At 38.6% G+C, this 25,042-nt stretch overlaps 1 protein-coding gene across 1 annotated transcript in view; it reads left to right on the top strand.

Moving 5' to 3' along the window:
- Nucleotides 1-25,042, top strand: part of SUSD3 (sushi domain containing 3) — a 50,576-nt gene that overhangs the window by 18,985 nt on the left and 6,549 nt on the right. The window contains exons 3-5 of the mRNA XM_087923884.1: nt 6,523-6,711; nt 13,315-13,462; nt 15,787-15,954. Of these exons, the coding sequence (XP_087780010.1) occupies nt 6,523-6,711; nt 13,315-13,462; nt 15,787-15,954 (505 nt within the window). The remainder of the gene's footprint in view (nt 1-6,522; nt 6,712-13,314; nt 13,463-15,786; nt 15,955-25,042) is intronic.

Genomic DNA, 25,042 nt, shown 5'->3' on the forward strand with positions numbered 1-25,042 from the left:
TAGCGACAAGATGGTTCATACCTTGTAATCAAAGTGCATAGGGATAATAAGAAATACAGTTTCCTTCAACGTATGTTGCTTTTTTTCCGTTGAGGGAAATAGAGCCATAAGGAGAGGTGGACTTCCCTAGAACCTCAAATGGTAGCTACTGGCAGTTCATCTGTGCCCCACCCTGTCCCCTTATCTTGCTCTGTTCCCTTGAGGAGCAAACAAGTTAAGAAAGTGAGATATCTCACCAGTTTTGTCTAGTGGTTAAATCAACAGGCTGGAAAATGGGAGGCTCTGAGTTCAAATCCCGCCTTCAGTGTGAAAGACAGTGATTTGGGGCCAGGCCAACTCTCTGTCAGACCAACTCACCTCACAAGATTGTTGTTGTGGGGAAAGTAGTAGTAGGAAGGTGTGCTGGATATGTTGATTGCCTTTGGTTATTTATAAAAATAATAAAGGTGGGGTACAAATAAAAACAAACAAACAAACCAGCCTGGGGAGAAATATTGACAAATTCTTTTTCTCCCCCTACCAAATCAGTTCCCATGCTGACCCCTGGGTGTGTTTCAGTTTGAGTAATCCCATAACAACGTAGTGTGGCTTGAAACGGGCGTTTGCAAAGGCTGAAAGACAAGGTGATGGGATGACCAGGTGATCAAAGCCCAGCTACTGCTATCCCACCCGCAGATGGGATTGACCCCAAATCTCCAAAGTACGAGGCTTTTTTGTGCAGCATTTAATAACTGAACACAAAACACCTTTCCAATTCCCCTCCTAAGAATGTTTCACACTGCTTCTATTTCTTCTGCGTCATCACTCCTGAGCACTCTTCCCCATCTGTGCTATGTAAAATCACAACCCATCCTCCATTAGTCAAAATGAAGCAGCCCTTCGGATGGCAGTTTTGTGGGATGGGAGAGCCGCACATTAAATTCTCTTCTATTACAAGGCAAAGCTATGCATGCCAACCTGAGGTAGCTTTGTAAATGTCAGTCCATAAGCTTGAATATTGCCTTGGGTGTCGGGAAATGCTTGGCCTGTCCTTAGTCCTGAAGTAGAGGTCGGAAGATATTCAGTTTTTGTACATAGAATTAGGAGCAGTGGTGACATTTTGTCCTGCGTCTCAGGCAGAAAATGTCTTCAGCCAGTCTTGTGTGGATTATGTGTGCATCCGCATTTAAGAAATTCTTAAGGAACAGAATTATCTACATTCACCGCATTAAAAACAGGTCATAGTGGCTGCAATGTGCTTTATTTATTCAAGTCATGCCTTGCTTTATCTTGCATTTACATAAGTCATCCCCATTCTATTCAGTTGTATTTAGAACTTCCTAACTTTGCTTCAGACTGTAGCTCTAGAAATGGCCTTTTTAAAAGTGAAACTTGTCCCTTTTATGGTGTTTGTTTTGTTTCTTCCTCCTGAGTGGGAAAGTGGTTAGAATGTTGTTTTATGGAGAGGGAAGAAATTCCTTCCTTCCCAGGAACCCTGCCTGAGAGCCTTGTTCTAGGAGTTTGAGCCAGAGGTAGGGAACCAAATTCAGTTGAAATATATATTGCTTCACCAGGTCTCCTGGGCTAGACAGGGTCAGTATTTCAGGCTTCAGAGTGGAGTCCTTTCCTCTAATCTGTTAAATTGTTCTCAATACAGAGTGAGCTCAGTCTTTTGTCTTTGATTGTGAAGAATAATTCTTGAAGAATATACCCTGCATTTTTTTATAGGCTTAAAAGAAATCTTTTCAGCATTATTTCTTAATCCTGCCCTTCTTTAACTCCGATGGAGAACTAATCAGATAGATCATATCTGAGGTTTTTATTTTTTGCTGTTATGAGTCTAGGTCTAGGACAATTGCTTTCCACCAGAAAGTCAGTCCTGCTTAGCTGAGTAACTTAAGCATTTGTATGCTTAACTTAAGCATTTGCAGGAAATGAGGTTGGGCTGTGGAAGAGAAAGGACCACGGACAAGTAGGTATGGATGAAATCTGCTGAGAAAGCTGAAGCTTGGAGCCAGGTGTGATCTAGTAGCAGTTCTGGTCCTTGATAGCCATGACACTTTGCAGCTCATCTGCCTGAACAATTTGTAACAGCCTGGCTGTGACAATTCTGTCTATCTTGTCTTTCTATCCTACCCCCTGCCATTCTTCATTTTGCTTTGAGCAGTGCTGGCACTCTTGTTTCTAACATATCCCTGGCTAATAGTCTGTACCCAAGAAGAAGCTCATCTACAACTGAAGAAGGAAACCATACAAGCAAATCTGCAAAAGCAAACTTTTATGTGCACTCTTGAATATTTCCCCCTAATTATTGTATGCTGTGATCTTCATTTATTATAGAATCCCATCAAGTTTGTCTCCCAGAAATTAGTTGTGTTGTTTATAGCACAGTCGTACAAACTGCCCTTTTCTGTTACAGGAGAGACAATAATTTGGTGGACAACATCCTGCAGGCCTCCAATTAAACTAATTGCTGCCACTTTTGCCTACAGTGCAGTCATTGTTGGCAGCACAGAGCAGGTTATGTCTCTGTGGTTTTTTTACATACCGAGGTTGAATAACTTTTCTGGTAGGAAACAGGGCACGGAAGGACATTTTTAATTGTATCTTGATTTTAGGTGCCCTGTCCTAAAGTTCAGGGTGGTGGGGTGCATTCTTTCAACTCTCATCAATTTTAGTGATAAGCATTCTTTTCAAATTAAAATTAAAAAAAAAGAATGTGGTCGCTTCTTTAAGCCTCAAAATAAGGCCTAATAGAGAACTTGTCAGGCATAATGGAGCACTTGTTACACCTCCATCTATCACTGAAATGAGTTTCCTGCAACTATCTTTCATTTTTATGATTCTGGTGGGGAAGGTATTATTGTCTCAACTGGAAACCTGAACACCACTAAGACTGAAGAGGGTTGAGCCACAGATATTAAAACTTGATCTAGATGGTTGTAGAAAAGAAAATACAATTCAAATAAATCCTAAACCAAAGGGAAATGGCATAGCGCCAGGAAGATCTTTAAATGCAAGGATTTGGTAGCTATATGGTACGCATATTTTCTCCTGATGGTATGACTTTTGTCATTGGATCTAATATTTGGTCTTTCTCCTTTCAGTTGCCTTGCTTGACTTCCAATGTCTGGCAAGATAATCCTCCTGGCAGGACATTGGATTTCACTTGTAATATTTCTTAATGAAAGAGAAGCCATACTTAAACTAAATTACAACAAGCCATACTTAAAGCAAATTACAACAATATTCTTTAAATATTAATGCCAGAGCATGTGTGCCATATGTGTTATTCTTAGGAAACTATATAGCATATGAAGTGTTAAATTATTACAAATGAAGGCAAAATTATTATGTTGAATTAGTCTTCATTCGAGCTAGAAATGAAGTAATAATTCAGATATAAGAATACTTGGTCTAATGAAACAGACATCTGAAATATGGAGCTCAGCTTCTAGGTCAGGGCTGTCAAACTCCTGGCCCACTGGCCAGATGTGTCACGCACTGCCCATACCCAGTTTAGCGAAGGGGGAAAAAGTTCTGATATGTCATGTGATGCTACCATGACGATGTGAGTTTGACACCCTTGTTCTAGGTGATGAAAAGGGAGCAACATTTATCTCTTTGAGATTGTAAGGACTTGTCAGCTATACACTTAATATCCCATGAGTTTGTTTTGGGTAAGATACAGAGTTTGGAAATTTCTTGTCACCTTTGGAACTGTAATGCCACCATTTAGCATATTTCAAGCCTGTGAAGTACTCCATATGTATTAGCCAAATAAACTTTACTTCAGCTCTATAATTGTAGCTCAAAGAACCAAGGATGACATGTCGAGCTACTTATAGTTCTTTATTGTTTGCTTACAAACGGAATCTTGCCAGACTAAAGGAACTATCTGAATTACTATTAGATAATCTCTGTAAATTGCTAGACTGTTTGTCCTCACCTTCTTCCTGCCTACCAGTCATTCCATTTCCATTTTTTCTTTGCCCCCAGGAAACAACCCTTCCCTCCCACAATTTCAGACTACATTCTACCATTAGCAGGCCAATGTTGGTATTCTGTTCTTTCATCTTTAATAGGCAATTCCTTAATTTTTCCTCCCTTCTAGCCATTATACTGAGTAATTAACATATCTGAGATTATTGGTGCTTTTCCCGGAAACATTTCTATTTCTGCAAATTAAGCTTGTCTCACAGTATGTTCTGCATAGACTATAAGTGTGCATGTAGTTGTATGGTTCAGCAGGCCCCACTCTTACAGCTTTCAAAAGTCCATCAAGACTTTGCTTTTTACTGAGATACTAGGGTAGAGTGAGGATTTCTGTAGTGGGGAGAGGTATCCCAAGGGGATGATTAAGTTACTGGGTTTTATATGTATGTATAAGTGTATTTTGGGAATTCCCCTTCTGTGCCACTATTCAACATATTTAGTTATATTTAAAACATTTAAAATATTTCTATTGCCACCCATATTTCAACAAAATCTGGACAGTTGCCAGTCAATTTGTTAGGAAAGTATCCAAGGTGCCTCTACCTCTTCAGAATTCAGCTTGTACCAGGGGTGGGATTCAAAATTTTAACAACCAGTTCTGTGGGCATGGCTTAGGTGGTGGCATGGCTTGGTGATCATATGACTGGGTGGACATGGGTTGGTGGTCATGTTATTGGCTGGGCGTGGCCAACTCAATATCACTCACATCGAGGCACACATTTCCTCACCTGGCCTCTCATGACTGTGGGGATGCTGCAACAGTCATAAGTGTGAAAAAAGGTCATAAGTCACTTTTTTCAGTGCCATTGTAATTTTGAATGGTCACTCCACACAAGCAAAGTACCAGCAAAGGAGGGGAAAAAATTTCCAGGGAAGTTCCAAGTCTAGTCCTGCCAAGAATGTAATAAGGGTTAATGGAGAGGGAGTTTCTGCAAGCAACACCAGAATGTTTCCTTCCTGCCTTCCTTACAGGATTAGGCCATTAATTTCTTTCAACAACCAGTTCTCCGAACTGCTTAGAATGTTAACAACCGGTTCTAGAGAATAGGTGCGAATTGGTAGAATCCCACCCCTGGCTTGTACACGGGGAAATCCACAGTCTGTATATGGTTGAAAATTGAATTACAAAATCTTGAGCATTCCCTTGCAAGCATGTGAAATAAACACAAATGTTCAGTAGTCTTACTAGCATTCTTTAGCAATGTTACGTTTTCTGGTAAATTATAGTATAAATTGATATTTTCTAGTCTGTCGGCTACTGTTGACCTCATCCCAAGTCTGTAAGGGGCGTGCATAAGCGCACCAATGTGCCTACCATCCCTGTCTTAATGTTCCCTTTTATTTGTACCTATTTCATGTTTAATAATTCATGTATAAATTATATATATATATATATATATATATATATATATAATCAAATGCTTGCTTGACAAAATAAATAAAATAAATAAAATATCTGCGCCCAAAACATATAATAGCACTTTAATTGTATTATGGAAGACTTAGAAGTTCCGTTGCTATTTCATCAACTCCTGCAGCTTTTTTGGGTCCTTTAACTTAATGTCTGGCTCTAGTTCTGTGGTCAAACTTTTATACAGGTGGTCCTTGACTTACAACCATTTGTTTAATGACTATTCAAAGTTACAACCGCACTGGAAAAAGTGGCTTACAACCATTTTTCACACGTATGACTGTTGCAGCATCCCCATGGTGACATAATCAAAATTGGACACTTGGCAACTGGCATGTATGGTTGCAGGGTCCCAAGGTCATGTGATCACCTTTTGCAACTTTCCACCATATGGAAGCCACACTCACTTAACAACTGCAGTGATTCACTTAACAACTGTGGCAAGAAAGGTTGTAAAATGGGGCAAAATGCACTTAACAACTGTCTTGCTTGGCAATAAAAATTTTGGGCTCAAGTCAAGGAATAACTGTAATGGATTTGGATTGTTTTATGCAGTTCTCACCATCTCAATTCTGATTATATTTTCTTTAATCATTACAGGTTTGATTCCTTTGCCTTTTATTATACTTATCATGTTTCCTTTGATTTCTGTAATTTTTTAACACAAATCTGCTTATACTTCCCAACTAATTGTTATCCTTCAATTCCTTACTTATTTAGACATACAGTAAGTGATTTCTTGTTTCCTTGTGCTTATCTAGATCTCCACATTTTGTTGAGCAAATTTTCTTCTATCTGTGCTGCCTTTTTATTTTCCATCCTTCTCCAACTATTTTCACTATTGGCAAACAGCCATTTTGCTTTTGCTTTTTTGCATTTCTGAATATTTTTTGTTTCATCTTTAAGGATCTCACAAATTTAGAGTGCTTTTGGTGCACAGTTTATCATTAAGACTGTTCTTTTAAGTTCCTAGCATAACTCTTTCTCACAGTTCTATACCAGATACTAACTCATTTCATCTCAATTGTTTTTAATCTCATGATGTTTTTCAGATGCATTCATGCTAAATGAGTTTCTGCCAAAAATACATGGCAATAAAAATAAAACAACTGCTTTTATTCTCCCCTTTTGAATAGGACAATGCAGCCGGATATTTCCCCCTCATCTTGGCTCATCACAGATAATCTATGGAAATGGTACCACTGTTGGCTCTGTAATTACATTTCGTTGTTCTGAAGAGCATCAGCTGATTGGTCATGGAGTTGTCACATGCATTTGGAAAGAAAATGCTACACAGTGGACAGGTGACACGCCTTCATGTATACGTAAGTGTTTTTTTTTCCATTCTCCTCTGCCTGCTAAATGATTTGTATAATTTTCAGAATCTCTTTCTGACATGTAGGCAATCTACACTACTGTAAAAACTGATGGTTGATATGTAGGTGATCTATACTACTATAAAAACTGATGATAGCGGTTGCAGGACAGAAGAGCAGATTTCAGACTTTGCAATTCTATTCCTTTTCCGAGATTGCGGACTGTTACCAAAAAAAGACTTGATGCTGAATAGAAATGCCACAGGGGTTTTCTTAAAGATGAAATTTAATTAAAAATAATGTTACGCTTTCATTTGCTTCATTTTTGTTTCTTTAAGTCTTGCATGACAATTAATTAATTAATTAATTGATTAATTAATTAATTAATATCACCCATCTTCCTATCTGGGATACATATATTTGCTCAACACCTTCCAGCTCAGATAAATGTTCAGTTTTAAATTCTAAATGTGTTGATAAAAACGGATAGGATTTTCTTAACAACAACAACAAAAACAGGCTATTGTTTATAACTCCACGCTAGCAAAGGAAGTCAGACTGCAGCCTTTTTAAAATTGTGTGTAAGCCTATGTTCCTGTCAGTTTCCTAGAAAGTAGGTGTCAGCATCATAAAAACCACAAAAATCACACAACAATTTAAAAACTATTATTACATTTCTCATTGGCTTTGTTGGATTATAAGCCGTTCAGTCAGTGGGCTGCACCTAACTCTATGAAAGTTAATGTCTTAAGAAGTATGTTAATCTTCCAAATGCTACTACAGCTTTTTCTGCTTTTCCTCCAACATAACCCAGTTAATCAAGAGCATTCAAATAAATTCTTCAATTATGCCATTCTTTGAGATTTTAATGGGATGGTAAACAAATAAATAATAATAAATAATAAATCTCTCAGCCAAGATGGCGTTGACAATGGCTGCCTCGGTGAAATGCTCTCTAATGGTTTCTTTATTCCTTATTATTATCTGCAATTCACTATGGATTTCATACTCACAAGACCATCTGCTAAGAATTAGGCAATGTTTCCTTAAGGAGCAGCTTTCTGATTCCCCACCCCCACCTGTCTTTGCAAATGTGGAGGAGATTCTAACCAATTCCCAGGTGCTATGGATTACAACAAAGAAAGCAAAGAAGCGACCATGCCGGAAGAGGAGATGAGGTAAACGAGGGGGAATTTTAAACAGACTAAGGAATAGGGAAAAAACTCCTCTCCTTTCAATCTTTCTGACTAATTTATGCTCACTGGCTAACAAGATGGATGAAATTCATCTCTTAAATAGATGGAATTCTGATTTTCATAATTCAGCTGTTCTTTGTTTTACTGAAACCTGGCTTAATCCACAAATTCATGGGGACAACACCATATACATCCCAGGATTTCAGACATTTAGATCAGACAGAATTGAAGAGACATCAGGTAAAACAAAGGGTGGAGGATTATGTTTATATATCAACAACAGCTGGTCTCAGGATATAACTATAATATATAAGTTTTGTGATGAAAACTTAGAGTCTTTACACATCAACTGCAAGCGTGAGTTGTCCTCATTTCTCCTAATAGCTGTGTATGTTCCTCCACAAGCCTGTGTAAACAAGGCATTACGAACTCTTGCTGATCAAATTATGGAGGCTGAAGCCAAACACCCAGGTTCCCTTCCCATCATTTTAGGAGATTTCAATCAAGCAAATTTAAGGAAAGAGCTCCCAAAATATTTCCATGTAAACATTGTAAATTGTCCCACCAGAGGCAAAAATACTTCAGACCACTGCTACACAACAATAAACGATGCTTATAGGTCTTTACCACGAACAGCTGTGGGACACTGACCACTGCATGATTCACCTTGTACCTGCCTACAGACAAAGACTTAAAACCATTAAACCAACAATTAAATCAGTGATGCCTTGGTCAGATGAGACAAAGCTGAAACTCCAGGCCTGCCTTGATTGCACTGATTGGAATGTTTTTGAAGATGCCTCTGCAGACCTAGATGAGCTCACAGATACTGTAACATCATATGTTAGCTTCTGCGAAGACTTATGTGTACCAACAAGGAACCTGCAAATATATAGTAACAATAAACCTTGGTTTACAGCTAAACTTAAGCAGCTACGTCATTCCAAAGAGGAAGCCTACAGGAAAGGTGACAGAATGCTATACAACCAGGCCAGAAACATATTAACAAGAGAGATCAGAGCAGCAAAAAGAAGCTACCTTGAAAAATTAAAGAATCAATTCTCAACAAAGGAACCAGCAAACATGTGGAAAACTCTTAAAAACATCACTGGCTTCAGCAAACCTCCTTCCCAAGCAGAAAGAAATCAACAACTAGCAGATGACCTGAATGTGTTTTACTGCAGGTTTGAAAAGAAGCTACAGCCACCTATCTCCACAACCCACATCTCAAACACACCAACAACAGCCAAGCTTCCTACAACTGGCCCCAATCCTTTGGGCTCACAACCTCTGGTGATCACAGAAAAAGAAGTGCAAGATCTATTACACAGACAGAAGCCAGGAAAAGCACCAGGGCCAGACAAGATAACTCTTTGCTTAAAAGTCTATGCTGACCAATTGGCCCCCATCTTCACCTGAATCTTCAATAGATGACTAGAGATGTGCTATGTTCCTTCCTGCTTCAAACGTTCTACCATCATTCCAGTGCCAAAGAAGCCCTCCATCAAGGAACTGAATGACTACAGACCAGTTGCTCTAACATCTGTAGTTATGAAAATCTTTGAAAGGCTTGTGCTGTCCTACCTGAAAACCATCACGGATCTGCTGTTAGATCCCATGCAGTTTGCATACCGAGGAAATAGATTGACAGATAATGCTGTTAACATGGCTCTGCATTATATCCTACAACACCTTGAATCTCCAAATACCTACGCAAGGGTCCTCTTTGTAGACTTCAGTTCAGCATTCAATACCATCATTCCAGACACTCTTCTAAGTAAATTAAACCAACTAGCGGTACCTGAACACACTTGTAAGTGGATCATAAGCTTCCTAACAGACAGGAAGCAGCAGGTGAAGCTAGGCAGAATCACATCTGATACCTGTACAATCAGCACAGGGGGTCCCCAAGGCTGTGTGCTATCTCCACTTCTCTTCTCCCTATATACCAATGACTGCATCTCAAATGATCCATCCATTAAAATACTGAAGTTTACTGATGACACAACAGTGATTGGTCTCATTTGAGACAACGATGTACAGACAGGTTATACAACTTGCCTTGTGGTATAACCGGAACAATCTGGATCTGAACACACTCAAAACTGTAGAAATGGTCGTAGACTTTAGAAGAAACCCTCCTATATTACCACCTCTTACAATACTAGACAACACAGTATCAACAGTAGAGACCTTCAAATTTCTAGGTTCTACTATATCACATGACCTAAAATGGACATCTAACATCAAAAACATCATCAAAAAAGCACAACAAAGAATGATCTTTCTGTGCCAACTCAGAAAGCTCAAAGTGCCCAAGGAGCTGCTGATACAATTCTACAGAGGAATTATTAAGTCTATCATCTGCGCCTCTATAACTGTCTGGTTTGGTTCTGCAGCCCAACAGGACAGACACAGACTTCAGAGGATAATTAGGACTACAGAAAAAACAATTATTACCCACCTGACTTCAACTGAGGACCTGTATACTGCACGAGTCAAAAAGAGGACTGTGGAAATATTTATAGATCCCTCACATCCTGTTTCAACAGACATAAACTGTTTCAACTCCTTCCCTCAAAATGATGCTATAGAGCACTGCACACCAGAACAACTAGGACAGTTTTTTCCCGAAAGCCATCACTCTGCAAAACAAATAATTCCATCAACACTGTTCAACTATTTACAAAGTGTACACTACTATTACTGTTAATCTTCTCACCACTCCTTATGACCCATCCCCTCCCACTTGACTGTTTCCTAGTATGATTTGATTGTACCCTATGACTATCATTAAGTGTTGTACGTTATGATTCTTGATTCTTAATGAATGTACTTTTTCTTTATGTATACTGAGAGTATTTACACCAAGACAAATTCCTTGTGTGTCCATTCATACTTAGCCAATGAAGTATTCTATTCTATACCACATTGAAATTTTCTTCTTCCTTTTTATCTGTAGTTTCCACTTCATTTGACTATTCTAGAGAGAAAATGTTATATTAAAAATAAAAAACATATTAAATATGTTTAGAATATTTCCAGGCTATCCTAAAGGACAAGAACTTTCTCAAGGCAGCTTATAGCAATAAAAGTATAAAGAGCATAATAAAAATATTAATAAAGCCCACCAACATACTGTCACAGTATTAAAACTGAACTCGTATGGAGTTGAAACCACAACAGAACAGTAGAATCCCATTTAGGAGAAGTCTTGAGAAAAACAAATGGGAGTTTAGAGGTTTTAGAGAAGAATTGGGAATGAGTCAGCCCCAGGGCAGTACATTCCATAGGATGGTGGGTGGTTCCACTTGCATTAATTGGCTTAACTGCTGTCAAGGAGCAGAAGGTAAGAAGGATTTCCATTCCTGAAAATGGAAGCAGATCAACAGGAGTGAAGGTGAACTTGATCAGTTTTAAGGCTTTAAATATCAAAACCAGCATGTGCAGTTGAGTTCAGGACCTTACTGGTCATCATACAACTGACACACTAGAGATGTCGGATGTTCTGACTGCTTTGCTCCCATGAAAGCTGTGTTCTACACTAGCTGGAGTTTCAGGTCCATCTTCTGAAGCAATCCTCCAAAGAGAAAGCAAGGTATCTGAGGTTTCTTCCTCCTTCCTTTCCTCTCTTACCAGTGAAGGCAAATTAGCAACAAAAGTATACAAAAGTGCACAATCAGTGTTATAGGGCTAAGACTAGAGTATGGTATGATTGAATCTTGTTATTAAGGACCATGTACCAGTAGAGAGCCCACTGCCAACATCTCAAGTCACTTGGTTATCTCTACTGGTACATGGGCCTTAATAACAAGATTCAACCATACCATACTCTAGCCTTAGCCCTATAACACTGATTGCGCACTCCGACCTTAATGTATGTATGCATTTGATTTCTATCCTACCAATAGCTTCATCATCACCATTCCAGCCATTCTCCATCCTCTGCAGGATGAAGGCATTTTCTGCATGTTCCCAACTGATATGGTCTTGAGCTTTCCTTTCTCAGTTGGGCCCACAATGCTTGCTGATATTGTCACTCTATCTTGTTTTAGGTATCTTTTGTGGATTCTTTTTATCAAGCTGGATCCATTCTTTGACTGCTGCAGTTCACTTACCATCCGTTCTTCTTGCTATGTGACCCGTCTATTTCCATTTCAATTCTTTTACTCTTATGATGGCGTTGTTAATTTCATTGGTTCTCTTATCCATGTGCAGGTTTTTCTGTCTCGTCTTGTGATGCTGAGCATGTATCTTTCCATGGCTCTTTGTGCTACTTGTAGATTTTGTATTGATTGTGATATTAGCATCCATGTTTTGCTGGTGTATGTTAAAACAGGTAGTGGTGGCTTACAAATACAATAAAAATACAGTGCAAAAAGACAAAAATCCAACAGCAACTGTGCAAAAGTGCCAATATCCTAGGCAGCACAATCCAAAATCTCTCTAGAAGAGTTTTAGTTTCTTCCACAAAGTGCTGAGGCTTGGGGCTGGTTCAGTGGTGGGATTCAAAAATTTTTTATTACTGGTTCTATGAGCGTGGCTTGGTGGGCGTAGCAGGGGAAGGATACTGTAAAATCTCCAGTCAGAGGTGGTATTTGCCGGTTTTCCGAACTACTCAAAATTTCCGCTACTAGTTCTCCATAACTGGTCAGAACCTGCTGAATACCACCTCTGGGCTGGTTTAACCTCAAGTTTTAGGTGCTGCTACTGAGAAACAGCTGGATAACCATTTGTCTGAAATGGTATAGGGTTTCCTGCCTAAGCAGGAGGTTGGACTAGGAGCTCCCTTCCACCTCTTGTTGTTCTGTACAGTGCCATTGGGGATCAGCCTCCATGACCTGTAAATGGGAAATGAGCTGCTTCTCTTGACACAAACACAATTTTAAGGTTGATTTCAGTGGGTGAGGCTTTGTAGATTAAAACCAGCACTTTAAATTGCACACCAAGCTAAGTACAGTGATGACTGTTAGCGAACATCCAGGCCACAACATTTGGTACCAACTAGTTTCCTGATGAGCAGCCCCATATAACACATACTACAATAGTTTAAATAGCAGTGACAAGGGCAACAGTCATAGTTCTGTCAGGGTTCCGATGCCCCAATTAATCATGAGCCTCGAACCAAGACAAGTTACAAGGTCCTCTTGTCTCAGGGATATCCTGAAGTGATGCTTTGAAGTTACTACTCCCCCTTTTGTTTTTGTCTGAGTTGTGTTGGAGTGATTGCTGTGCAAAGTTCCTCGTGAGATTTTCATTGCTCACTTATAAAGAAGAGGCTTTGAAATAGTTTGCTTTGAAATGTTTCCAGATAGAAGCTAAGTCAGAACACTCCTACTGTTGGTGCATTTAATTGGGTATGAAGGTTATATCAAGATGCAAATGCCAGCTTCTAACTGTGTTTGCTTTATTCCAGCCATATCCAAGTATGAAACCTTTGGATTTAAAGTTGCCGTGATTTCTTCCATTGTGAGCTGTGCCATTATACTCCTGATGTCGATGGCTTTTGTAACCTGTTGTCTTATCAAGTGTATTAAGAAAAGTGAAAGAAGAAGGGCTCAAAGGTGAATCATATTTCCGGGTTTAGGCTGTTAATTGAAGTGGCTGTAAGATAGAGCTGTTGCTCTACTTCTGCTTTTCTCTTAGTAAGTGCTCATTTCCTGCTCCTGGCTGCAAATATAAACAGGAAGGTTCTGTATGTTCCATATGACCACATCTGCCATTTTTAAATAGAATTTATAGAAATACTTTTTGGTGTTTCTTTAGTTTTAGTTTAACTTTACAACAGTAAATCTATGAGGTTGAGTCTGGCAGAGAGCAGGGAATAATCTAGGAAAGTCTGTGGTCAAGTAAGAACTTAAACCTATATCTCTCAGCCTCAGTCCAGCACTTAAGCATGGGCATTAAGCCATTAAAGTGGCATTAGGGTAGGAGAGTCACCATTCATGCATTTCCTCCTTCAAATCTAGGGAATCAAATTATCTTCCCTCTGGGCAACTGTTGTCTTGATACTGCGACTTTTCTCCTTTTTTTAATTTGTCAGAATTGTTCTGGAGTTGGGCAACCCTAGAATGTGCCCAATATATTACATACATACATGCAAATATACATACATACATAACATATATACAGCACATACATATTTATGAATATGTTTTCCAACTACGATAATGCCTTATCACCACCCATGTTTACTGATTTTTTTTTTAGCAAAAATACGTTTTTTCTCCAAATGTTAATCTGATTCAAGATTAAGCTGTTCCAGGAGAGTTCTGGGCCAGCTTAATTTGAGAGACCAAGTTCACAATATTTTTTTGTTCTACTGACTGGCAGGTTGGCAGCTTTTACAAGTCAATTAATTGAGGTGCTTGGCCATCTCTGTAGAATTTTCTAAAATGGCTTCCTCAGATTTCTGGTAAGGCAAAGACACAAACCTTTAGCCATAGGGGTTCACAATAATATGCCAAGGAAGATGAAGGGTTATTTAATTGTTAATTTAAGTACTTATGCATGCCTCTTGAATACATTTCTCCCTTAAACCCAATCAGTCTCACAATTCCCATTCATACATAAATCCCAGTCCTTCGGTTCAATTTCCACAACAGGTACCATACTGTTTTATTGCTGTTGTCTTTTAATGGCCATCATCTTTACCAACATTCCCTCCTCACTGTTATTGCTCCAATTGAAGGTCAAATTGGCACTGGTGCCAGTTGGTCAACCAGCTCCTGTTTTCTATTTAATCTTCCAATTTTTTTTCTATCATACCCATTGGTCATTTGCATTCAATTGTGTTCCGCCCAAAATTCTCTCCGAACTTCCTGATTCACTCTCACCTTTGCTTTGAGTTCAGTGGCATTTTCCTTCAACATTCATCCTGCGTATTCATTTCAAACCCAAAGATTCTTCTAGTCCAAACAATCCAGCTGCAAGCCATCTTGATACCTTATCCTAATATTCTGGGAAATTGATTTTTCAGGGTTCTTTCCTATGTGGAGAGAATCCCATATATACAACTCACACATAGTGTACTGCAATTATTCAGAATTTCAGATGATGGTATAGAACAGAGGTCTCCAAACTTGGCAACTTTAAGACTTGCGGACTTCAACTCCAGCTGGCTGGAGAATTCTAGGAGTTGAAGTCCACAAGTCTTACGAGTTGCCACGTTTGGGGACCCCTGATATAGAAAGATAGAATCAGGGGCAATGGGACACAATCTTGCATTTGCAATGAAGATGAAAAGGGACCTTCCACTAAACTGGAGAAAAGGTCAGTATTTTCATCACGCCTTTCTTAGCTTATTTAAGTTATATTGCATAAGGCCAGCATCATATAAAAGCGATAGGTTAATAGGGGAGGGACTCATGACAGGCATGTGAATTGCAGAGACTGTCAGCCATCTCAACCTGGTCAGCTAGAAAAGAAAGACTCTCAAGTCCATTGTTCAAAAAAGTACACTTTACTAAAGCCAACTGGTTACAAAGTAGAAAAGGTGGATCTGAGGTTTTGTGCCCAAAACATCTGGTTAACTCTTCCGTTCTCCCCCCGGTTATCTTAAACTATCCAATTACATTCAAACCAATTGTTTTGGCAACGTCCCTGGCTTGGCAGGCTGGATGATCTCACTTTCCATTCCATGACCTTGAAGTGGCCAGTGGCTCCCATGGGACTCCCAAAGGGAAGTTCCGACTCCCTTCATCCCAACGCCCCTTTACCTCCCCTCAGCTCCCTCCCCCCATTGCTTATGGCAGACTGGCATCTGGCAAAGCATGGCTGGTGTAGCAGGATGACAGTCTTGACAGAGACTTGATGTGATTGGCTATTTCAGATGCTGGACACATCTGCTGTGATCTGTTACAGATGATAACATGGCTTCTTTTTACAGGGATATGCAGTTCTGGTACCAGCTGAGAAGTGAAGAGCTAGAAAATATGCAAGCAGCTTACTTTGGTTTGAAAGGCAGGAACAACAACAACAACAACAAAAATATTAAAACCCAGGCGGAGTCTGATGGTGGTAGTAATGTGGCGTATGACAACCAAGGCTTCTGCAGGTAAGGAAGAGACCAATTGGTATTGTGCTGCATTTCCTGAGCAGTTTTTACAGGTGACTGGACAATCTACTTATCACACACATCTCAGCACTCTTTGTCATTTTTGTGTACAGCTCCATCTTGCAGAGTGCCTAAAAATGACTCTGTCATTCAAAGCTCTGTTGAATGTTCTGTTTTCCATACAAAACTACATGGTAAAATAAGCCTCTAGATCATTCTCAGGGTTGCTCCTTCAAGCCTTCTCTGCATTCCTTCCTCTAATTTAAAATGCACCACTGTAGTTATACTGTGTAGTTTTATTTATGATAATGCTACATAAGCTATAAAAGTTAAACTGCATCTCCAGTCACTCTGCAGATCAAAAATCAAGCTGCATATTATGCAGAGTGCATGACATGTTAGTTTATCTTCCACATTTAATTTCATCCTTCCAGAAATGAAAGAAATGGAGAACGACCAATGTAGAAAATACTCAGCCTCTTTATTTGTCTGTGTAACAGCCAGCTGATGGTTAGTTTTCCTGCAGGGTATGTAATTATGGACCAAGAAGTTGTTCCATGCATACCAAAGATGAACCATCATGGCATCAAACAGGAATAGGACCTAATTCATCAGAGTTATTTGGATGATGGGGGAAAAAATAATCCAGTTTGATATTATCAGCTTTAGTGTTTTTCACTAGTGCTTCCAGGAGTATGACTCTCTTCCCATCATGCTGTAATAGGATAAAAAACCTATATCTCCCTTATCTTTAATTATACCTTTAAAATGATGTGAAGCTACAAGTTATGCATTAAATATAAATGTAATGTTTAACCCTAAACAAAGCCATCTGATGATTTGCCTTTGAAAGTAATCTTAGGCTGCTTGTAGTGTATCTGTTACTTAGCTAAATAAAAGTTCTCACGATTGGTAAAATGATTCCATTTTTTAAAAAAAAATGCTAAATATAAATAAAGGAACTGCTTCACTGCTGCAATTGTGCTGGGAAATTAAAACCCATTTTTGCTATTCCACCAAGATTGTTCCCTTTTAGAGAATCCAAAATCTAACACAGGTGCAATTCCCCCACCCCACCATATAGGAATGGAAATGTAACAGGACAAAATTTGCAAGAATTTTGTCTGTAACTACTTTGTGCCACTTTGTCTCTACTTTGGAAGAAATCTGTTTAAAACTGAGCTGCATTAGCTGCTCCATCTTGCTTCTGATAATGGGAAAAGTTCTTGCTGCGGCACTACCCTTAATTTGTGAAGGTATTACGGCCGTTTTCGCTGCTAGAGATAGAAAGAAAGCTAAGTGTAAAATGGCTGCTGTGCCTTGCAGTAACTTGCAAAGGTCAGAGCAGATAATATAATAATCTCCTGCTCCTGCTGTACGGCTATCCAAGTCTCCCTAAGAAGCCACTCCTATGTACCCCATTAGTTACTCCTGCCTTGTACTAGATCAGTTGGAGGATTTCCAGCATTCAATTATTCCTGCTGCAGTTTCCAGTCTACCCACCACTGGGCCAGAAATTGCCCTTGTAGAAGGACAAAGGAATCTCCTTATGGCCTCATTAATACCACTTTAGCTCCACAGGAAACAGTTTTATGCCATATCCAGCTCTTTATCCATCTAACCCAGCCTTGTTTCCACTAACCAACAACACCGGTCTTTCTTATTCCTATCTGGCCTATCAATTCAAGGTGCCAGGGACTGAATTTATGACCGTCCCAAGGGGCAAACGAAATATTGTTCTACACTTACTTTTATTATCTGAGTTATAATGTACATTTCTAGTATAGTATATACCCTTTAGTAATAATCGATACCTTTATTTTTATCCATTTTTTGCCTGGTAGTGGTACCTTGCAAAATCATTGTTACTAACAGCTCAAGGCAGTTCTTCAGATGTCTTTTCAGAATTCCTAGAAGGTCTGAGATACTGATTTTTTTTAAGTCTTCCAAATACAGGTTGCCCTTGACTTACAACCACAACAGAGCCCAGAATTTTGATCCTAAGTCATAATGGTTGTTACTGTAAGTGAGTCACTGTGTGAGCTGGCTCAATTTTATAACTGTTTCTATGACAACCATTAAGTGAATCACAATGTCAAGGTTCCAAGTAATATGTCCCCAGAATAAAAATCTAAGGTGCCCATTTATTAGGACAGGAATCTTCAAACTTGACAGCTTTAAGACTTCAACTCCCAGAATTCCTCCTCCAGTCATGTTAGCTCAGGAATTCTGGGAGTTGAAGTCCACAAGTCTTAAACTTGCCAAGTTTGAAGACCCCTGTGTTAGGAACATATCAAATTTGCAAGGCCTTGGTATAATTCCAACTCTGACCAGACCTTGTAATTACACCCATTAAAAGCAAAAGTTTGAAAACCCCCCAGTCATATTCTCCAATCAGCACACAGTCCTTTGGTCCAATGACTCCAAACTGCTCCTTCCGCCAGCTGCAGGCACCTTCTCAATTCCCATGGGAAGGAATGCCAACTAGCCATAACATTCCCCCTTATCTCTACAACCCCCCTTCCTTCCTGCTGCTAGAATGTGGCGAGCCTGAAGCACCGTTAAAATCCTTAGCAGAAACCCTAAAGAAAGTTAAGAAAAAAGAATAGACAAAGGCTACAATAAAATATGGCTGCACAGATGTCAACTTCAGGGTCGACCCATAAGTCATTAAGCAAACCATATGGTCATTAAGCAAATCTAGAATATGCCAATGGGTGGGGTTTTTTGCCACTTTCTGCTGGAAAATGGTTAAAAAGTCACAAATCACAGTCACGTGACCACAAGACACTGCAACCAGTCATAAGAGATTAAGAGCAAGCTGAGTGTGTGAACTGTCTATCACTTACCACTTTGCTTGGCATATGATTGCTACTTTCTCCAATGAATGTCTGGCATATGATAGCTACAGTGACAAAGTATATTACCTCAAAGGAGTAGCATATGTGGCGCAGTGGTTAGAGTGCAGTACTGCACACTACTTTCTGCAGCCAGCTGCCTACAATTTGGCAGTTCAAATCCCACCAGGCTCAAGGTTGACTCAGCCTTCCATCCTTCCGAGGTGGGTAAAATGAGGACCCAAATTGTTGGGGGCAATATGCTGACTCTGTAAACCACCTAGAGAAGGTTGTAAAGCACTATAAAGCGATATATAAGTGCTATTGCTATATGTCCATTCCTCTCTGCTAGCTGCTTCCTGCTTACTTTAATCCCAAAGTTTTTATGGTGGTGTGATGATCCCAGGACTATGGGGGCTGATTTTTTTTTAAGCCAACTTGAGCCATTTAACCAATTAAAAAGGAATGGGCAGTCAGTAGAATCCCCAAGCTATGAATGGGCCCAGAATGTGACTAAACTCAAGAGAGTGAGACTGAAACTGGTGTTAAGATAGAGCCTTCCATCTTAACTTTAGGGTTAGTTTGATTTATTTTATTGATCAGTCTCATGAGCTGCCCTAAGGATACCTTTGTCCCATGAACCAAAGCAACCAACATGCATTTTTTTTACTATATCTATTTCAGTAACACTGAAGAATTGTATATGGCACTCTCTCTATATCAATTGATATATTGCAATTGGTCCACTGGATTATGTGGAAAATGAACCTTGAAGCTGACAAATGAGATGCCAGTTTTGTGTGTCACTTAAGGGATATTGTATAATGAATTAGATAGAGTCAAATGATCCCAACACATAAATTGCTGTTAACAGTAAAGAGGAATGGCAGTAAAGAGGAATGATTGGAGTAAGAGCAATCTCAAAAAGGCCCATCATGTATAATGTAAGAAATCCAATTGGAAGACAATAAATTAGATGTCATTTTTGCACACTATTTCCTACATTCTTGTCCTCACATAACAATTGCTATTTTTTTTTAACATAGTTATGCCTCTCAAAGCTAAGACAATGTGCCAAATAGCTAAATGCTCTGGAAACCTGTGCCAAGCTTTTATCCACCAAGGGCAATTCCTTTATTTATTCTGAAGAGAAAGAAGCTGTCAACTTTGAACATTAGACATTCCTCACATTTATCTTAATTTGCTTTAACAAACAGATAAAAGTTTCTTTTCCACTACTTGGATGTTCTTACAGCATCCTGCAAAGCAATGCCTTTTATGAAAAACATTGGGCCAAATACATCAGTAGCTTAAATGCTTTGCAACTGAAATCCTGTATGCTCAGAACAGGAATGTGTTTTTCAGATCCAAATAAACCTATTGGATGGATTCTTTTTTACATATGGTCCTTCTTTGTGAATTAATTTACTAATTCATGTGCAAGAAATTAATTTAAACCCTTTTTCTCAAATACTTGCCCACCCTTTTGTTACTATTACGTGATTTGGCCACCTTTAGATGTCAACATGTGAAGGAATCTTTAGAGTTTGGCAAAAATGTTTAATGAACAAGGGGCCCCTGGAGACCAGAAACAAACAGAAGTGTTCAGAAGGCCAAAAATGAAGTTATAACAAATAATGAAGCAATGCACTTTATTAAAAAAAAAAAACAAGGAGGTTAATCACTGAACATTCTTTCGTTCCAATTAGCAGTGTAAAAGCTAACACAGAGATCTGAAGTAGTTAATAGTAGGCTATGAAGAATGCAGTATATTCAATTAAAGGAGAGAGAGGGACAAAAAGGGAGTTCAGAGAAGGGCGGGGAAATAGATGATTTCGAGAAGCAATTTACTCTAATGGAGCTCACACAGAGTAAAACTATATAGGCAGAAAAAGCAGGAAAATCAAAGCAGAAACTAAACACACCAGAAGACTTTGTGCCAAATTGGGTGAGCAGTTCAATTTAAGGCCAAAAGAGTAAGGCTTGCCAGCAAGCAAATAAGTCAGTAGCTTTTGAATTCAGCATTAATGGCTCTTGCCATAGTACAAAAAGGGCAGGAGGCTTAAAGGTGTGATGTTGAAACTTGAAAGAAGACAGAAAGTGTAAAGGGACTTGCCCACTTGTTTGTACTGGCATCACTTTTCAGGGAAAGGCGGTACAAAGGGAGATTTCTGGACAGAAAAGAAGATAATTGTTTTGGGATAGAATTCTTTATTGGCCAAGTGTGATTGGACACACAAGCATCTGTCTTGGTGCAGATGCTCTCAGTGTACATAAAAAAAAGACAGATTCATCAAGAATCATAAGGTACAAAACTTAATGATAGTCATAGGGTACAAGCAACAAACTTACAGTCATACAGTCATAAGTGGGAGGAAATGGGTGATAGGAATAATGAGAAGATTAATACTAATAGTAATTAGCAAAGAATAAAAATAGTAAAGAGTTAAGTCAATATTTCCTGGAGATGCTGACCTGGATGAGCTTTCTTGTGGGGTAAGGAGTTACCTAAGAAAGTGGACGGCACACCTAGCAATACAAAGGACAATACAAAGTGTGCTGCCTTCCCTGAACACCTGTTCAGGAATAGCCATTTTAAAGAGGGGACTAAAACAAAAAGGTCATTAGCTTAGGAATGACTATCTTCAGAGAAAGAGATGAGTGGTAAGGAAGGGTGATAGAAACTACTGTTAACAAAGAGAATCAAAATGTGATTGCTGAGTAGTGGTATTGATTTGGTTAATCATTTTTGTTTTTAGGATTGACATAGAGGAAAATACTCTGACAGAACCTTCTTCTTGCAGGATTATCTGGGGTGAATTTGAACCTGCTGGTTTTAATGACTGATATGCAGTCATATGTGGTTTAAACGTTGGTTCTCATTAAATGGTGAAAGCCTCCAGGGAAGTGTTGGGAGGTTAACCAGGATGATTGTGTAAGCATCTTCAGGATGGAAGTAGTATTATTGGCCTGGAAGAAGATGATGCATCCCCTCTTCAAGAAACCTTAACAGGCCTAGATAAGTGTCCCCTTAACAGGCCTAGATAAGTGTCAAATACTCTCCAGCCTTCCCTTTTTTCCTGGAGCTCCTGAAGTGATGATTGGTCAATGGAACTGAAGCAAGCAATGATTGCGATTCCAAGGCATGAAGGGCTGAAGATACCAATTCTCATTTTCCAATACAAACTTCTTTCCTCATACAGATAACCTCTTCTGTCATCACCGAACAGCACCTGGTAAAGATGGGTGAGACAAATCTTATCAGAGATCTAACCTGACCTCCTGAAAGAACTTAGACCAAGGGTCACCTGTGGCTCAAGGACTGCAGGATCATCATCCTGATAATTTCTTATATTTATGAAACAACATAATATACAGTATATAGTAGATCCATCCACCAAACTATGCAGTAGGTGAGCTACAAGTGGGTTTCTGGTATGTAGATTTGCAAAATAAATGTTTGATTTTTCTAAAACTCTGCATTCATAAAAAAAAAAACTAAAGAATTTTAATGAAGGTTGTTGCTAGTTTATCTAGCTGAAATTCTAATAGGAAATGTCACTGGTTAGGTAATTTAATTGCTGGTTAAACTGCAAAAAGCTGATGGGTTTCATTAAGTATGATAGATTGTCTTCTGAGGATTGGTTGCACAGCTGCTACGTATCAATAGCAAAGAAAAATATTTTGGTTGGTTGGTTGGTTGGTAAGAGCTACTGTTAGACTACCAGCCCAAGTATTTGCAGTTATTTTTAGATGTTGCTATCTCTGAAAGACTGAGATATTATATATTATGGGAATCTTTAAAAGGTTAAATCAGGATGCTTTTAGCTGAGGATTGCAGTGAGAGAAAGTAGAGGATTGAATGAAAAGAAACACACTGAGCCTCCAGGAAAATTGCCACTGGGAAGAAAAAGAATAAACATTTGAAATGAAATGGGTTATTGCCTGTGGGAACTCACAAATAAAAAAAGCAATCCGAGGTGCAAATCTTCACTAGTTAAACTTGGAAATAAAACCACTAAATTTGTAGGGTTATCTATTTGAGTAGACTTATCAAGGGCTTTAAGATGCTACCGTATATTTTTTCTGCCACAAATTAACTTAACAATATACCTGGAAAAGGAAGTGCTTCATCAAAATGAATGAAATTGGTTTAATATGTTTACTTAGCAGTAAAGATCTAAAGCAAGAGTGTCAAACTTGAACACATCACGTGCTGTATTGCATCATGTGATTTTTTTGCCTTTGCCGAGTGGGGAGGCTGTGGCCTGCATGTGACGCATCCAGCCCATGGACTGCCAATTTGACACGCCTAAATTCTAAAGCAAACAAGAAAGTAGATATTATGCCTAATCACCAGGCTCCAGTAAACAAAAATTTCCACAATAGATATTTTATTGATAAAAGCAACTGCAAACTCTAGTAACACTGCATATTTGAATAAGTGGCATTAGACATCACAAAACTCACTGTTCTGATCCCCCAAATAATAACTGCTTCTGTTATCTCACTTTGTCAGTGTGATATCCATGCCATTTTTCTAAACTTGTGTTTCTCAACCGTCACAACTTTAAGATGTAGGGACTTCAACTTCCAGACTTCAACTCCCTAAGCATGCTGGCTGGGAAACTCTGGGAGTTGAAGTCCCTATATCTTAAAATTGTCCAGGTTGAGCAAGACTGATCTAAACGTATTTCACAGACAATTAGAACATTCTACAAATAAAAGGCATAGGCTCTGCTAATTCTAAAATTCTGCTTATACAGTTGTCACAGTTCTACAGCTGGTTTCTAAAAGTCTTTCCTGATGTTCATCCCACCCTGGAATCAGTTTATTGTATCTATATTTGAAAGCTTTATTGTATCCTAAGACCAAGAGAAATTCTATAACTATCTGCTGAGCAGTCCTTTTAAGCATAATGTAGTTTCAGAATTAGCATATAGAATTGCAACCATTGACATATTTTGCTGATTTTTCTGATCCTTTAAAACACATTTAAATTACTATTCATCACCACATCTTGAGGCATCAAATACCACAATTTTCCCTCCCTCCCATCCTGCCTTCCTTTTCCACATCTTCAGTCAATCATTTAACTTACACACAATTTTTGAAGGAATGCAAGTAATACAGTTTTTAAAACAATAAAAGTAAACAGCAACAGCAACTAATTAACAGCAATATGTTGCAACTAATTATGCCATATATTAAAGAGACATCACAAACAAATCAACCTCCTCCAGGCTTGCTGGAAAGCCAGGAATCATAGACTTAAAAAAGAATGTTGATCTAGATAGAAAGGCTGATATACAAGGATCCATAAGCAGTTTCACTAATGGGCTTTGGAGCTGGATGCCTGCCAAATCTTATTGGATTTATAGATTTAATCTATCTGTCCCCAATCTGGTGACCTCCAGACATTTTAAGCACAACTTCCATCATTCCCCTCAGTGTGACTATCAGTAATAATAAACTGTATCTAGGAAGCATACTGGGGCTACTTAGATTTATTAGATGGTGTTTCTTTAAGATAGGATCAACTTTTCATTTTAAATATGTAGATTTTTTTTTTCTGATGCTGCAGTCTATATGGGCAATAACCAGGCTTCAAAACATTAGTCCCTTTTTGCATTTTTATGGATAGTTAGGAAACTGGGCTGGAAAATAATCTCACAGGAAAAGGACATATTTATTCTGTATTTTTGTGAGATTAAAAAATACAAAAACCACACAGCTGAAAATTGTTGGTTTTGTCACCCAATTTCAGTGGCATAATTGGGAAATAATCTAATGGTTGCAGAAGTTAGACTGGAGGGACCAACCCTGCTTTATCTTATATAGGGTTTGGAGTTTTCATATATAAGAATGGAAGACACATTGAAAATAATCTTAATTAAACATGCCCCAATATTTTATTCAAGTAGTTGGAATTCTAATTAAAAACATTAATGAGAAAGGTATACAATAAGATATACTACTCTGGTATGCCCTCCATTTTCTAATATAAAAGTATTCTTTTTTTTATTCTTTTGTTTTCTGTGCTCTGGTATTAATCTTATTTTTACAAACTAGCAACTTTTTTTCTCCTTAATCCTCAATTAATACTTCTTTTTAAGGTTGTAGGACAAATTTATGTCATTTGACTATTTAAAAATTATTTCAACCCCTATTCCTGTGGATAGGAATAGTCTTGAGGCCATAGAGAGCTCGGGGGAGTGGGAAAAATATTTCTTTGAAAGACCAGAAAGTAT

The sequence above is a fragment of the Pseudonaja textilis genome, chromosome 2 (genome assembly GCF_049901715.1).
Source record: "Pseudonaja textilis isolate UNSWEBS1 chromosome 2, rPseTex1.2, whole genome shotgun sequence".
NCBI classification, from domain to species: Eukaryota; Metazoa; Chordata; class Lepidosauria; order Squamata; family Elapidae; genus Pseudonaja; species Pseudonaja textilis.